At 43.5% G+C, this 16,715-nt stretch overlaps 2 protein-coding genes across 2 annotated transcripts; one reads left to right on the forward strand and one right to left on the reverse strand.

Moving 5' to 3' along the window:
- The first annotated feature begins 3,394 nt into the window (after window positions 1-3,394).
- LOC120676992 (bidirectional sugar transporter SWEET17-like) lies at window positions 3,395-8,369 on the forward strand. Its single transcript, XM_039958335.1, has 5 exons — window positions 3,395-3,421; window positions 3,563-3,640; window positions 5,257-5,343; window positions 7,688-7,807; window positions 7,906-8,369. The coding sequence occupies exons 1-5, from the start codon at window positions 3,410-3,412 to the stop codon at window positions 8,038-8,040; spliced, it is 432 nt and encodes a 143-aa protein (XP_039814269.1). The 5' UTR covers window positions 3,395-3,409; the 3' UTR covers window positions 8,041-8,369.
- Window positions 8,370-9,959: 1,590 nt separating this feature from the next.
- LOC120674634 lies at window positions 9,960-14,543 on the reverse strand. Its single transcript, XM_039955785.1, has 4 exons — window positions 14,230-14,543; window positions 13,845-14,091; window positions 10,601-10,656; window positions 9,960-10,496 (listed from the first exon to the last, which is right to left on the reverse strand). Exons 1-4 carry the CDS (start codon window positions 14,271-14,273, stop codon window positions 10,250-10,252), a joined length of 594 nt encoding a protein of 197 aa, XP_039811719.1. The 5' UTR covers window positions 14,274-14,543; the 3' UTR covers window positions 9,960-10,249.
- Window positions 14,544-16,715: the final 2,172 nt, after the last annotated feature.

Below are 16,715 nucleotides of genomic sequence, written 5' to 3' on the forward strand. Positions count from 1 at the left end.
GCAGCGTGGCTGTTCGCGGCGCACACGCGAACCGCGCTTTCGGTGCCCCCGTCCTCGGTGCTCTCGAGCGAGGAGGGGCTCGGGCCCGGGGACAAGGGGCGCGCTGTCCGAGCCCCCGACACCTCCTCGCCACGTGCTGCCCCATGCGGTGTGCTCGGGGGAGAGGCAGGGGCGCCGGCGCGGATCCTGGAAGGGGCGGCGGCGACCTGCAGGGTCAGGAAGGAGGAGGGGCGTATAGTGGGGGTGCCAAGCAGGAGGGGCGCATGGAAAGGGACGGCAGGGAGGGGGCGTAGGAGCAACGGGAGAGGCGCCGGTAGGGCGGAAGGGGCCTCCGCAACGAAGAGAGGTACTAGTTCTGCACTTCGACTGATTCACTTCTACCTTTGTGGCAATTGGTACTCCAAGTACTTGAATACTTGATTTCCTAGTATCTATTGTAGGCCGAGCAGTGAGGATTGAGTACTTGACTGTTATTTTACCGGTGCATCTCTGATCTAATATAAGTAGTACTTGCTTGTTCTTTTTAGGAGTGCATCTCGGATCTAGTAATAAGATTTGCAGTACTTTCCTTTCCTTTTTGCAGCGCATCGTGTATTCTCGTACTTGAATCTTGATTTGTTATTGCCTGATGTGAACATTTGAAATTTTCATCTTTGGACTCGGCAGGAGTGGTGGAGGGATGGACTGGAGGTAGCATGAACACACACCGAATGGCCAAAGACCTAATTATGTGGATTCATGTGTGAGATTATTCTTTACCTGCTCCAGTTCATATAAGAATGAATGTTATAGGCCATAATTTAGTGGCGAGCGTGGCTGCATCTTTGTTTCAACAATCTGCATGTCAGTTACTTGTTCAAATGCCAAACTAAAACTAATCAAAGTCTTCCCTTTTATTATTTTATCTGATATCCAATTTTTAAGTAATGGTATTTTTATTCTATTCTGTCGAAAAAAGTAGTAGTGATATTTATATCAAAGGTTGTCTCTCTTCTTTCAGTTAGCATCAAGTCCACTGAGGATATAGCCTTATGTGTTTCCGATTTGTACATGTATTGGTTACTACTGCAGCTGTGTTTGTACTTATATGCGCAGCTGATAAAGCTTCTGAAGAATCCCTCAAGAAGACCATTGAAGTGGACAGGCTGACTGATATGGTGAGTGATGCAAATCCTAGAGAGTTAAATGTGATTTATATCTTCAATCTGCCTTGTAATTAGATCAAAATGCCCTTTTTGAACTATGATTGTTGTCCTACATTGCAATATAATCTAGAGCTCGCACTATACACTTTCTTTTCACAAAGACTCACCTACAGATTTAATCCAATTTGAAAATTACTAGTCTGTACTATGCTCAGTTTTTGTTTGCTTCCTGTGGTTGCTTGTTCAAAATGTGCAGAGCCAAACTAAGGTTGATCAATTACTTGATCTGTAGAACAAGTTTACAACTAACTTAGACATTATCAGATTGCTTGTAAAGCATGGTTTCACATATGCAGAGAATTTTGCTTCCTGCAGAAACTAATTTCTTGTATCTCAGTTAGTCTAACTTTGCAAATGGCTTCTCTATTTTTTCTTTTCCGAAAGATTAAGTTTGTTGCATTCTTGCAATTTTCAGGGAGAGAAGTACAAAAGATCAAGAACCAAGTGCATTGAATTTGTTTGAGTGCCTCCACAGAAAAAAGAGAAATGATACACCTTATGTACATATTGCCATTGCATGTTACCTTTCAAATACAGCTCATTGCAATTCTTGATGAAATTTTTTATGTGATTTGATGTTGTATGTGATGAAATGCTCGATCAAACTTTATTTATGTGATGATATGTTAATTTCTTGTTGATATATCTTGGGTTGGGCTAAAATGATCACGCTGTTTATATGGGCTGTGTAAATGAGGCCCAAATTAGCTCAGGCGCCTACTGCCACATCGCTGTCCATGTCAGCATCCATATGGCACCATGTCATCACCACTTTTCACATCACTGCCATGTCAGTAGCCATGTCATCGACCACGTCAGTTTACACATCATCATTGCCATCCATGTCATCGCCATGTAAATAGCCACGTCATCCTTCATGTCATCGATGTGTTACATGGCAATTTAATCCGTGACAAAAATTATACTATTTGTGACGTTTATTTTCGTCATAGAAAATGGGTTTGGGGGCCGGGGACATTTTATGACAGTTTCAAAACATCATAGACCAAGCAATTCGTGACGAAATTTTAAGAAACGTCACAAGGTGTAATCTATGACGCTCAATATATGACGCAATTGGAGATCGTCATAGATACTGTTTTATGACAGTTTTTTAATGATCTACGATGAAATTTAATCGTCATGGATCAACAGATTTTTTTGTAGTAGTTGCTGGGCATCTTTGCCTAGCGCTGAGCACTCTGCATCCCCTCTCGCCCGCGTGCCGCTCCATGGTTCCCGCGCTCCCGCTCCTCCTTCCCGCCCCCCTCGCTCCAATCCCATAGCTTTCTGTCGTCCTCCGTTGCTTGCTCCGCACCGCTGCCGGCGGTCTTGCGCGCCATCTCTGCTCTCGGTCGAAGCTCCGCACCGCCTGCTCCGCACTGCTGCCGCCGGTTCCGTGCTCCACCCCAGCTCTCGCTCGGAGCTCCGCGCCGCCTGCTCCGCACCACCGCCGGCGGTCCCGCGCACCACCTCAACTCCCGCCAGGAGCTCCGCACCGCCCCCACACCGCCTGCTCTGCGCCCCGCCTATGGATCCGCACGCCACCCCCGCTCCCGCCCACAACTTGCTACTCGGGGAGCGAGCAGAGAGAGGAAGGGGCGCAGGTGGCCTGAGCCGAAGACCATGCCCACATCGTCGCCGGTGGCCGGGTTGAGGAAGGCGCGCGAGGCGAGGTCGGCGCACCCCTACGTCTGCGGCCGAAGGCAGCCGCTGCGCTCGCCACCGGCTGGTCCGATGGCTGCCGGGTGTGGATCCGCGCGTTGCCCCCGCTCCCGCCAGCAGCTTCCGTTGCCGGTGGCCGTGGACGATGGATGCGCCATGTCTGCCCAGGATTTGGAGGGAGCAAAGGAAGGAGGGGGGGTGCAGGAGGATGGAGATGATGGAGAGGAATAGAAGTGGATTTGGAATGTCTGTTGGATTGCTCCTTCTTTTGGAAGTCTTCTATATTTTTAGAGGTCTTCTTAATCTTTATATTTAGCAAAAATTATACAAGAACTCTTGGAGATGCTCTAATATGTTACTCATGATTCTTTTTCTTCAATTCAGACATGTCGTTGTTGTACTATATTTGATTCCTTAATTGTTCTATTTCTAGCTATTTGTCCACTGCTTATTACTGAAGTTTACTTAATATTAAATTTGGGAACGGTTGACATTTTTCAGATCTATACATATATACGACTAGCAGCCTACATATACAAATGCAACTTCTGGTCTGTGATGGGATCTTTTAAGCAGTACAACCTTTGTTTTAGAATATATGATCCCTGATTCCTTGCGACAGCCTATATATATAGTAAAAAAACTCTAGCATCTTAATGGTGGATTCCTTGCAATTATATTCTTTTGTGCAGATTAAGACCGCAAAGCTGGCGACAGCGTTGGACATTGGTGGATTTGGAGTTGTGTTTGCAGCCACCACATTCGCCATCCGTCACTACTAGAAAATGGAAAATTCCTGACGGCTAAAAACCGTCAGAAAAAACTGGAATACCGTCAGGAATATGATCCCTGATGGCTCACCGTCAGGAACTTGCCGACATGAGCCCGTTGTCAGGAAAAATGCACTTCTCCTGTCGGTTGGCAATCAAAGGAAACATGTCATATATCCATGAAAGTATATATTCTATCAATCTACATGTCAGCACATCTTTGTTAACTTGTAACTTTTCCCTAACTGAGATTGCAGAAAGATGTCAGCACATATTTGTGACAAAAAAAGCAATAGTGTAGTCTCTAGAGCATACTGAATAGAAGAAAAATAAAATTCTTGGATTGTGCTCCCTTCTACCAATCTACATGGTTTAAATAGCTGATATTGTGCCATCTAATTTTGTAAGACTTTACAAGCTAGAATGCCTTGTAGTGTCACTTAAGATATGCTCACAGCCCCCCACATTTCAATGTTCAGTTGAACCAATGCTTTACAGCATGTGGAACCATACTCAGGATCAATGTTTTACAGAACAAACTAACCATACATTAGTGCAAGAGAAAGAAAAAGCTAGCTCATGAATCAAGATCTACACAAGAACTAGGATATAACGGAGGCACTCAACTTCCAGATTCCAGCAAAGTACAATAGTGATGCTTCATATATATAGATGACTAGCAAATAAATTTCATTCTGCCAACCTGCAAGTACACTCGAGCTAGTTGCCTCCAAATGTCTGGTACTTCAAATTCATTAAAACAAAAATCATCATGGCACCTATAGGTTGAAGCATGATTATTCTCCTGCAAGCTTGTGTACAGATTTATAATGAAATAAATAATTTTGGAACTAATAATCAAAACTCATCCTAGTTAAAAGCATCTTGGCAAGGGAAAACAAATTGGCAACTCTTGTGAAAAGAATGACTCCAATTGCAGTGGCAGGTAGTCCCATATAGTCTATCAAAGTGTAAAGTATAGAATCTAAGATGTAGTTGGTGAGATTAACTGAAAAATCACATATGAAATTAAAATTCCAACTAATGATGCAAAGAAGGAAGTGCACGGGGTGGAGAAGCACACATATCTGCACCACTGGCCTGAGCTCGGGGAGGAGAGCGCCGGCCCGAGGTCGGGGATGAGCATCGCCGGCGCCGAGGTCGGGGAGGAGCAACGTCGGCCCGAGGTCATGGAGGAGGATGCGGCGGCGTCGGGGCAGATCCACCCAGTACCGAGGTCGGAGAAGGCGGCTCCGGCGTGGATCCGGCCGGCAAGCACGGCGCCGGTGCGGAGGTGGCGCCTAGGGTTAGGGTCGTGAGGATCTCGAGAGAGGCAGAGGCAGAGGAGCTCGAGTGAGGCGGCGTGGGCCTGGAGGCAGGCGGCGGCGGCGCGAAGGGGACCTCGTGGGCAGGGGGAGGCGGAGGCGGACGGAGGAGCGTGAGCGGCGATGGCGGCAGCGGTGGCCTACATTTCTAAGGAGCCGGGGGTGGAGCGAAGAGGATAAGATTTGAGAAGCAGGTTCCTTCGTGGCGATTTGGTGCGGGCGCCGGGCTCTGCCGATCGGGCTCCTGACGGACGGCCTATACCGTCAGGACCCTTCGCGTTTCCGGTAGTGCGTGAATTGGACTTGAGAATTATGGTGATCGGAATGATATGTGCCTGCCTCAATGTGCTCATGTACGGGTCTCCCCTTGCTGCCATGGTAACTTTTTTCTCACGTATTTAAATACTAATCAATCGTCCTTTTTACCTTTATAATTAGGCTTGATTTGTTTGCCGTTCTTTTAGAAAATACATTCTTTTCTTTCTTTTTCTCTATATAATTATTAAGACCGACTTTGAGAACAGCTCAATTTTATTTAAAAAAATAATCGCAGTAATAATCTGACTACTAAATTTGAACTTTGCGAAAGGGGGAAAACTAAATTGCTTATCGTAGCTAACTGCTAGTGGACCAGAAAAGGTTCTATAAGCAAAATAACATGAAGCGATGAAGTTATTTTTCATGTGATGATCGATAATTGATACAATGATCTTTTTTTTTCAATTCTCGTACGTTGCTTGAGCCACAATCAAATATAAGTAGTTCAAGATTGGAGATATAATATAATTGTGAAGAAAAGCTAGTTACATATTTGTCATCCGCTGATATATTTGAGTCCACAATTAATGTTTATCAATCGTGTCAATTATTATTTTTTGGTTGTAGTGTTGTCATTGCATGATTATCTATCAATGCAAATAAGTATTAGTATTGCTACACAAAGTCCAAACAAATCTTAAAAGACATGTGGACCAATAAATTAGGGATATTTTGCAATACAAACTTTTTGTGGGAGATCTAGCAGTACGTATATATGGCCCCTCAATTTCCTGTTCCCCAAAAAGAAGTTCCTCACTTACAAAAAAAAAAAAAGAAGTTCCTACTTATCCTACTTCCACTTGTGGGAGATCAAGCAGTACGTATTCATCGTAGATAGACTGTATGTAAAATGCATAGAATATAAATATATGTATACCTCAATGAATCATTTGTTAAACATTTTTTGTCAGACATATTTATATAATTATATATTTATATATTTGGGCGTAGCTAGTGGGGGCATGTGGAAAGACGGGACCTCATTCCGGTGGTCCACCGTCCACAGAAGATTGTTCATTGTTCCCATTTGTCATGCCAAATCCAATTGATCCCTGCCTTTTATTCCTTTTCATTCAAACAAAGTATAAGAACAAATTTCCATAAAGTATCATTACAGCTCCAAGTCATAGTACACTAAATCAATTAAATGTTTACATATGTAGCTCAATACAAACAAAAAAACTGTTTAAACTTCAATTTGCAATGAAAAGAGACAGCTTCAAGTTCGATTTTCAACTTTAGGAACTAATTTCTGCATAATTTAAGCTGCAATTTCGTAAGGGGTCGGATACGCAAAAGATTGGTCAACGTCCATTTGCACTTACTTGTACGGCATCTAGTTCTTGCAATACGCCAATACGTATAGTTGAAGGAGAAAGCCGGCACGATCATATATATTCATGAGATTATGGGATAAGCTGCGACTTAATTAAAAAAGGTGCCTTCTGATCCTTGAGCTAGCACATATGTGCGGGAGATACTTGTAGGACGTAGCTACGTGCTCACCATTATCTTCCCAGTAGCTACATACCCCGATCAATTGGCAACTTAATTACTATTTTCATTTGGATCGAATTTTTTCTTGTGGATGTGAGGACCAAGAAACGTTGTTCATTAGCAGCTTAACTCTAGAATTATAGAACAACTACCCGTAAATAAACAGCACTGAGCTGATCTCCGTGATGTGGCAGCCTCATGTCAGCACACTGTGTTGCTGGCCTGTCTTATTCATGGCAGTAATAGCAGCAAGCACATCATGCCAGGATGTCTCCTTGCCAGTCACTATCCTTTCGCTGGCGAAGTACTGGGTCACGTGGCAATTGACAAAAATCAAACCTGACAGAATATAAAGGGTACACCATGGGCCATGACGGCCTGAGCTTAATTTGACAGGCCGGGCCTCCTATTTTGTCGCCCTTATTCTTGTGGGCCTTGTTAGATGGCGATTCGCTCTCTGAATTTGTTGTTCTTTTCCATCGACAGTGAAACCAACCCCATCGCGCATCGCGCCTCGCGCCAAATTCAGTCTGACAGGCCCTCAATGGGTATCGCTTTCTGCATCGTTTGGGCATGCACTGTAAGCAACATATGGCGCGGCTAGAATACCACTCGGTCCCAAATTATTAATCATTTTGACTTTTTAGATTTATAAATTTTACTATACAACTAAACACAATATACATAAATAGTCACTATATATGTATAGTAAAAACTATGAATCACATAGTAGTCGCTATATGCGCAAATCTTTATCTTATATCTACATAATCACTATGTTGTGATTATGGAGTATTTTTTTACAACTGTATAATACTCCAGTTTTGTAACATGTCATGCGTTTCAATCAATACTCTTTAAGGTTTCTTTGAAAAAAATTTCACACATTGCTGTGGTGGACGTACAGAAAACGGTGATCACCACCAAGAGTGTGGAATTCATGCCCTTCTTCCTCTCCTTCTTCCTCTTCCTCAACGGAGGCGTCTGGGCAACGTACGCTGTGCTTGACCGAGACATCTTTCTCGGGGTAAGCCCGTCATTCACCTCACGCGTAATGCAAGAGATTACTCACTTGTTACATACCTTTCTGACACAGCTCATTTTTCTTCGGTGTAATCTCTGCAGATCCCCAATGGGATAGGCTTCATCCTTGGCACGATCCAGCTGATCATCTATGCGATCTACATGAACAGCAAAGCCTCCCAGAGCAGCAAAGAAACATCGGAAGATGCGGCTCCTCTTCTAGCTTCAAACGCTTGATACGGCCAAGGAGAAGCATCTAGCCGTGTTTGATGCGCGGCATGCTGGAGTAGAAGCTGGTCTTAAAAACTGTCAGACTTCACGAGTGTGCCTACCACTATCCTAGTGATTGGGGATTATTCATTTTTATTAAGCACGTAAAGTTTCTTTGATGAGTGCCATTTTTGTTTGTAAGTTTCGATGATGCCCCCATTGGTCCAGTTACATTTTACTATTTTAGAATCTTGGCACGGAAAATTTGTCATAGAAAGGCAATGTCCATGAAGATATTGTGAAGATTCATACATTTGACTATCCAGAAAAAAATATTTTTTTGGTTGTTTGTCATATATTATATCTGGTATCAACAAGTAACAAACTTGACATAAATGCCAAAAATTGGGGTTAAAGGTGGTGTTCACACCAATTTGTGCCAAAAGGTGCGATGGGTGAACCAAACCCCAAACAGATATTCTTGGTTTTAATTTATTTCCCCCGGCCCATCTAGTAGTTGTGGGCTGGCTTTAGTTCATTTTCCCAATCTAGCAGGTTTGAGCCAGTTCCACACAAAACGGTTTAAGTACCTCTAGGAGCTAGTAAGAACCAAAATAGTGGATCTAGGTGTGATGTGTAACATCTGATATATTCTCACTTTTCCTTCATGCTGTTCATAGTTATATAGTAGTCACTGTTTGCGGTTTTTGCTTTGTGCTACTGCATCAATCTTGTAGTATCCTATACCACGAGACAGTTGACTTAATTGTTATTCATTGCCATTTTCAACCAACCCATAGTTTCCATTATTTCAGTAGAATTTAGATTACTGTATGTAATATAGTACCTTTGAAAAACCATATATACACAAAATTATTATTTACAATAGTATCTTTTATGTCCGACTAAGATCTTGGACATAGCTACAGGTTGTCATATTTCCATGGGAGCCAATGAAACATGGTTTCCGTGCTTTTGTACATTCCCAAAATAATTAATAAATAGTTTCCACAATGATATAGGGACTCCTATCAAATAATAAATCTACAGAACAAAACATAGTCCCAGCAATGAGTTAATTAAAAAACAAAATTGATTACAGAATGTTGTCTTTAAAAGGATTATAGTCTCAATTGAATCTCAATTCTCAAATAGCATGCAGTACGCAGCAACGCAAGAGGTTTTTACCAAGAACGGCTGGAACTTCAGAAGAAGAATTGAGGGCTAGCTTTTGCTTTTGCTGATTTGTCAACTGATCTCTCTTGTTTTTACTTAAGATTGTTATCCTGTGCTACTGCTGTGTTGCTGACAGCATGTTTGTTGTTTGAGCTGTTTGGTGTTAGTTTTGAGTCTAGTCGGTGTTTCTTCCTTAATATATTTGGCAGTCTGCGTACTGTATTTGTCTATTAGTTGTAGATATTCATTTATGAATGTTCAAGATCGGAATTTTCCTTAATCTAAAAAAACAGATCATGCAATTCTCTGAGCATCGTACTTCCTTTACATATTTACTGCTATTTCTCTTTAAAATTAATTGCCGATTGCCCTAGTGATGCTCCCGTTCTGTGCGTCGCACAGAGGAGACGTGAGAGTAGGTTGTTGGGTTTGGCTTTGGGCCGAGGTGGAAAATGGAATGGGCTGGTGATAAGGTTTCAGCCCAAGAATGTTTCTTGAGTTTAGATGGTTATAAATAATTTTTTGGCAAGGAATTTTAAACGAACAACACTCGACGAGTGCATTTCTATTAATATAGCAGAAAAAATACAAGATTATGTCCTTAGGAGGCCATAATCAGGAAAAAGAAAAACAACACGGTAACAACACCGGCGGGTTGGATTGTGGCCTCAACACACAAGGAATTGATTCAAATGGTTACTGTGTATTTGGTAAAACAAAATCCAGAGTTTGAATATTAAACCTGAAGAAATGAGAATAAAGTAAAGAAATTCCACACACCAACATTTATAAATGTTTATCATAATCTTTGCCGGATCAGATAATTTAGGACGTCACGGAAATGGACGTTCTTTTGTATATAAGTAGCTCATACGGTGGAGCACTCCCCAACCCCAAAGTCTCCAAACTATATATATCATGCCTCAAAGACACAGCAGCACCCTCCTGCTCCAGGCCTCGTTGGCTGACTCGTTACCCGGCCATCAGCGAGACAGCGAGCGCATGGAGATCTTAGCAAGCTAAGCCGCCATTTGAACAATTGAACTGATCGATCACTCGGTCAGTTGGCGACCCTCTGCGGAAGCAGCTTGGCGCGCAGGTCCACCGCGTCCACCTCCTTGGCGCCGCCCGCCGGGCGGTAGTAGCCGGTGACGGGGTCCGGCACCCACGGCGTCTTCTCCGCCGAGGCAGCCGCACCCGCAGCCGCGGTGTTCATCACCTCCTTGCCCATCACGCGCTTGGCCACCTTCTCCACGACCATCCGCCCGGGTCCCTTCACCACCACCGCGGCCACGGCGTACCCCCTCCTGCACACACCATCATCGCATCCACATCAGATCACCACAAGAATTCATTTGTTCGTCATGACAACAAGAGTTGATAACATTGCACGAGTACTGCCGCGCCTGACCTTTGCGACAGGAGACCTGCGCAGCTTGATGCGACTCTCTCCATGGAACCCGGAGTTCAGGACTGAACGACGTACCACAGCTCTCTCTCTCTCTACCTAGCTAATTTCAGTCCCTTCTCTCCACTCCCTCTCTGTCTTGCTGGAGACGTGCGCTGCAGGGTGGCTATCCTTTTATAGATGCAGCGGGAGTCGAGACGACGCAGCGGGCACGGAAGGGGCCAAACGATGACGGCCACGGAATCGACGAAGGCTCTTGGAACACGCCCAAGGGGCACGCCCGGATGGCCATACGAATCAAAAGCTCGGCGATCACAGCGCGCAGCCGTCTACGCCGAGCATGGGCCCGGCGCCGTGCCGGCCGGTAGGTGGTCGCGGCTATCATATATATCATCCAGAGCCCGGCCCGGTCCGGATTCCCGGAGCTTTGTGGGCGCGAAGACCCCCACGGCGACGCCCCGCGCGGCTGGGTGGAGGCCGGCGGCGAGAAAGATACGATGTGTGGGTGCGTGCGTACGTGGATTGTGATCGATGATGGCGTCTCCTGTGTAAAGGAGTGGTGGCGTCTCCATAGAGAAGGCTTCTTTTCTCCGCGCGTGATCCTCTCTGCGCGCGCGGCCGCACACCCGGCCGGATGATCGATACGGCTGATCGCCAGCCGTGCAAATTAAAATGTTCGCCGCTGCATTTTTCAGATCTGAGTAGAATTTATCGACTCACCTGTCACCTCTATTAGAATTGAATGGATGATAAGCAAAATTCTGTGAAGCCTTGGGTTCCACGAGAGCCACACACGTGATGGTTTGCCGCAAGAGATCACGACGGAGGGGAGACCGAATCCGTGGCGGGCAAGTTGAGTTGGGGCTGGTGGATGGATTCCGAGAGAAGCCAGCCACCTTGGCATTGTGTCATGTGTTCTTGACTTATCAAAGCAGATGGCATCTAGCTAGCTTCTGCTTCACTTCCTCCTCCATACGGATGGGATGAATCGGCCGGACTTCACTTTACAGTATGTACAGCTGGTTGCCTAACATTGCTGCTTTTGCGTAACCCGACTCTAATGGTAACCGCCGTGCAGAGCTATCGCGGGCCGAATCCACGAACGAAGCCGCGAAAGGGTGAGCGCCGACAGGGATCCCGTGCAGGTCTACTCCGTGGCGCCGAGCGTTAGCTATGACGAACATGCATGCTGCCGAGACAAATTAATAAAGTTGCCCTTGTTTTCTTGGCGCCATGGCTGCATGCTTTACGTATAATTCAGTGTCTTTGTTTCTTGTTTGTGATCAATCATCATACGCATCATGTGCGTGCTTGCCAAAAACTGATGAACAATCAGTAGTTAGGATATACTTTTGTTCTAATTAATTCAGATTCAGAGGGGAATATATATAGCTCATGGATCAGGAATTCAGCATTATTATAGCAATGGGGCTTGCCTAGCTGACATGTCAGCTGCCATTTGCCATGGATGGTCCATGGAACTTTTTGATTCAGACGTTGACACCTAGAGAAATTAAGCTTCCGATATTCTAATAATAAGTCTTGGGACAGGAAGTATATATACGAAATGTGCTGGCCTCTTCTTTCCATAATTAATTTTCAGAAATGCTGCGATCGTGACGGCGGTTCTGATCAAAACGCAAGAGCACACGATATATTATGCTCTCCATCCATCTGCATGTATACCAAACGCGAATCATGCACTCCCTCCATAAATAAGTAGAGAGAGAGAGAGAGAGTTGGCAGAGGCCAACTGCAGACGGAAACAGATTCCATTCCCAGCTATATATCCTTGCTCGTCATACAGAGTTGGTACAACTGATCTGGATATGCGCATATATATGTCGCTTTTGAATTTCTGAAAAAGAAATTTGAGCACCGCATCTCTCTCCGCCCATAATTTTTCTCTTCAGGCAAATATAATTAGCGGGCGTGACAAGCTGACAGCATCAAATAATTATTAATAAATATATATTATTATCCTGTTGTGAACTATATATATACTCCAAGTCACAACAAAACAAATTCGTGAATAACATGAATAACAGATGAGTAGAGTGAAGAATTCAGTCATGCCCACCACATGAACTGCATTCTTGCAGTGTCTGGTACTATACAATAACCCGATTCTGTGACAAACAAAAAGAAAAAAGCAACTAATTAAGTATGTAGTCGATCAGTCTCCATGGCCTGCCATACGAATATGAATCGTGAAATGCACAAATATAACATTGGGAAAGAGAGCTGGTGGTGGACTCAATTTTATAAATATAAATATATATATATATATATATAATTCTGGTTGAACTTTTCAGTTTATATTTGACTCCATTACGCGGCGTGTATATATATATATATATATATATATATATATATGAAAGCAAAATCCCCATGCCCTTACTTTTATAATTAAAGAGCTGACAAATATGATCTGGGCGGGTATATGTCAGCTTGCAATTTGCAGAAGAAAATTGTGTGCTGCATAAATATTTTCTTTTCAGGATTATTACTTTCAGGATAAATAATCTGACTTTCAGGATAAATATTATTCTTTGCAGGATTAGTGTGCTTGCAATCTGACTTTCTTTTCAGGATTATTCTCCGAGAAAATATATTCAGGATTTCAGATGGTGACAGATTCACATAAAAAAATATTTGATCTTCTATAGGAGGCCGGGACGCGAAGGTTTAATTTGCTTATTTCAGCGGCCGATGTATGTCGTCGTTGGCATAATAATGAAGAGGAAGTAGTAAAACAAAAGATCCATACGTGCATTTGTATATGGACCAAAACTCGATCCACTACTAAATTCACTCACAGTTCCTTTTCAAAAAAAAAACATGCACAGTTGGAAGGAATAGAGAAAGTTTTCAGTTGGCAGAAGTTAACTGTAACGGGTCAAACTGAAATTAGCCATATGAAACGTAAAGGAAAAACACAAGCTGAAATATAATTAACACTGAACCTTACACGTTTAGTTCTTTCTTTCTTTCTGGACTGTATAGTAGTCAAGAAGGTCACGAGCCAGCAGGCAAGAAGATTGCAAATTGTATGTCCCAAAACGTAAATCAGATGAAGCAGTCGCCGACGAAACTACTATATGCTGCAAAGATACAGCGCCCTCATGCTCTAGGCCACGGTGCCCCGGCGATCAACGAGCGCGAAAATCTCAAATCAAGACAAGCTACCTCGGCTGGTAACTCATGGAGTCATGGTTCGCGAAGTCAAAGTGACTTCGATTCATCAGTTGGTGGCCTGCGTCAGCAGCTTGGAGCGCAGCTCCGCCGCGTCCACCTCCTTGGCGCCACCCGCCGGGCGGTAGTACCCGGTCACCGGGTCCGGCACCCACGCCGTCTTCTCCGCCGCCGCCGCGGCAGCGGTGTTCACTTCCTTCTTGCCCATCACGCGCTTGGCCGCCGCAGCCGCCGCCGTCTTCTCGTCGGCCCTCCGCCCGGCTCCCTTCGCCATGGCCGCGGCCACGGAGTAGGCCCTCCTGCAATATCATGTCCAAAAGAAGGATCGGAACTCGTCAAAACAAAAGAAACTTTTTTGACAGAACACATCAAACAGATTAAAGCTCCAAGCATACAACACGCCTGAGATTCATGTCATGGCATCGCTAGCAACTGACCTTTGAGCCAGGAGGCCGACGCAGCTGGATGCAACTCTCTCCATGGAAGAAGAGCAAGCAGGACTAGTTGAATTTCAGCTCTCTGTTTAACTCTGCGCTCGCTCTTTCTCTGTATCTCTCTCGAGGAGTTCTCTCTTCTCTCTGGTGATCTGTTTGAGATGCGAGGAGAGATGCTGCTGGGGTGGCTTGTTATATAGAGCGAGAGAGGCCGGGACACGGAACGGAAGGGACCAAATCAATCATGGTGACCACGGGATTAACGAAGGCTAGCTCTTGGAACATGTCCAAGGGGCAAGGCCAGATGGCCATACAAATCAAAAGGCAGCCAGCTCCAACCTCCAAAAGGCCGAGCCGCACACGCTTCGTTGTGGCTGTCATGGCAAGCAGGACCCTCTGCCGGCCGGCCGGCATGCAGGCCGCCGGTTAGGTCTCGTCTCGGCTGGGATCTGGACTGATCCTGATTCCCGGATTTTGTGGGTGCGAGGTGCGTTCGGTTGGCCGGGCAGTGCGGCTGCTGAGTTGGAACGGACGAAAATTTTATATGGCCATTGAGATGGAAGGCTTCTTTTCTCCGCGTGTGGGATCTTCTCTGCACGATTAACTTTGGGATCATGCGTTCCCTCTCTTCACCACAATTTTTTTTCGATTACTCTTCGCCACTTATTGAGGAAGGAAAAATTGGAGTGTCGAGTTGTATACTGTGTAACCTCAAAAAGAAAATGAGGGAGGAAAAGTGTTACTATACTACTTTGGTACAAGCGGCTAGTTTATCCATCATTATCTTATTATTTAGCCAACAAACGGAGCTTCTATGTTCGCTCTTAAGGCCTAGAAATTTCCACGTTAATCGGAGAAAATAGAAAAATAAAATTACCCACCACTGCCATTATAATAAAATGAGCCTAAAATATCCACCCACCAATGCCATTATGAAAAATTAAATATAAAATATCATTTAGCTATGTATCAGTTACAAACATATACTATTAGTAAAAACTACAACTAACCACAATCAAATAATTATATGCATAATATTATTAAAGCTCAACAAATCAAATTGTTATTATAGATAGATCATCTTTGAATTGTTTTAACCAACAATAAGATACAAATTACGATAATGAATAGGGTGATGTACACTACAAGAAATCATTTAATCTATGACAAATTTTTCATGATGTTTTCAGACAACGTCACAGATTCGCAGTTATGGGTACCAAGCCCAAAAATCGTGATGTTTTGTCTATTTCGTCACAATCCGGCCCAAAACATTGTGACGTTTAAGCAAATTCGTCACGAACAACATCTAAAAATCATCATGTTCCAACGGGAAAAATAGAAGAATGTCTTGAAAAAAAAATTAGAGAAACTTTTCACAATAAAGGTTAGAGAGAAGTCGGCCTATAAATTGGACGCTGAAATGTTGAAGGCAAAAACATGTGGACGCAGGAGTGTTAAAGACAAGAAAAAAAATTGGACTTTGAAGACCAAAATAAAATCTGGAAGCAGAAATATTCAAGTAAAAAAACTGCAGGACCAACGATTCGAACTTTGGACCACGGTGCTCATTTTCGAGAGCACTACCATCACACCATCTGGTAATTAGTGGTAACTAATTTTATTAGTATCTTTCATCACGCTCACAAAGCCATCAAAAAATTGAGGCAGAATGGGCTTCGAAAGACTTTGAGTGAAGCCCATCTTCCATTGGGCTGGTAACCCACTCACGTTAGACAAGCGCATTAGGAGATTTAGTGAAAATGGTCGGCGTTTTTCTGGAAAATAAGAACTAAACTTGTCCTCCCGAGGATTCGAACGTGCAACCTGGCTATGGTAAAAACGGTGTACTACCACTGTAGTACACGCTTTGTTTGTGACTGATGGGCATTAAAAATATTTTAGTGTAGCGCCACGTGGGCGATGCGAAAAACACAACTTTAATTGATATTTTCTTTTTAATTCAGGATTAAAATTTGTAACTGGTATTTCTCTCTCGTATGAATTTCAAATTTGATGGTTTTTTTCCTAAATTTTTCTAAAATCATGTTCTTTCGTGTAATTGCATTTTTTTAAGTCAATTATGATTTTTTAAATCTTCTTCATATATCTTGTTTTTTTCATTTAAGCATAGAATAGAAATACATATTTTTACATAACAATTATTATGGTCAACATAAGCTTCAGTCCAAATTTGAGATCCATACGAATTCGAAAATATTATCAAGTAGTCTAATCTCAAAGATTGACTTGAGTTATAAGGAAAGCACAAGGGAACTAATGTGCACGGGTAGCGCAATGGTTGAGACGCTAACTTAGATTGCTGGTGACCGCAGTTCGATTCTCCAACAGAGCCACAATTTTTTTTGCATAACAATTGGTAATGTGACATCATATTGTACAATGTTATGCTTAACATGAGGTCATATCCAAATTTGAAGTTCATACAACTTCGAAAATATTATGTGCTACTGAAATCTTAAAGTTTG

Source organism: Panicum virgatum, chromosome 5N (genome assembly GCF_016808335.1).
Source record: "Panicum virgatum strain AP13 chromosome 5N, P.virgatum_v5, whole genome shotgun sequence".
NCBI classification, from domain to species: Eukaryota; Viridiplantae; Streptophyta; class Magnoliopsida; order Poales; family Poaceae; genus Panicum; species Panicum virgatum.

What these genes read in the sequence shown, in the direction of transcription:
- LOC120676992 (XM_039958335.1), top strand. An exon ending in CAGCCACCACATTCGCCATC is followed by an intron (nt 3,641 to 5,256) that starts CGTCACTACTAG and finishes TTTCCGGTAGTG; the next exon opens with CGTGAATTGGACTTGAGAAT. An exon ending in GGTCTCCCCTTGCTGCCATG is followed by an intron (nt 5,344 to 7,687) that starts GTAACTTTTTTC and finishes GTGGACGTACAG; the next exon opens with AAAACGGTGATCACCACCAA.
- LOC120674634 (XM_039955785.1), bottom strand. Translation starts at nt 14,273, where the DNA reads ATGGAGAGAGTTGCATCCAGCTGCGTCGGCCTCCTGGCTCAAAG. An exon ending in TGCTGACGCAGGCCACCAAC is followed by an intron (nt 10,657 to 13,844) that starts TGATGAATCGAA and finishes GTTCAGTCCTGA; the next exon opens with ACTCCGGGTTCCATGGAGAG. An exon ending in GCAGGTCTCCTGTCGCAAAG is followed by an intron (nt 10,497 to 10,600) that starts GTCAGGCGCGGC and finishes TGGTGTGTGCAG; the next exon opens with GAGGGGGTACGCCGTGGCCG.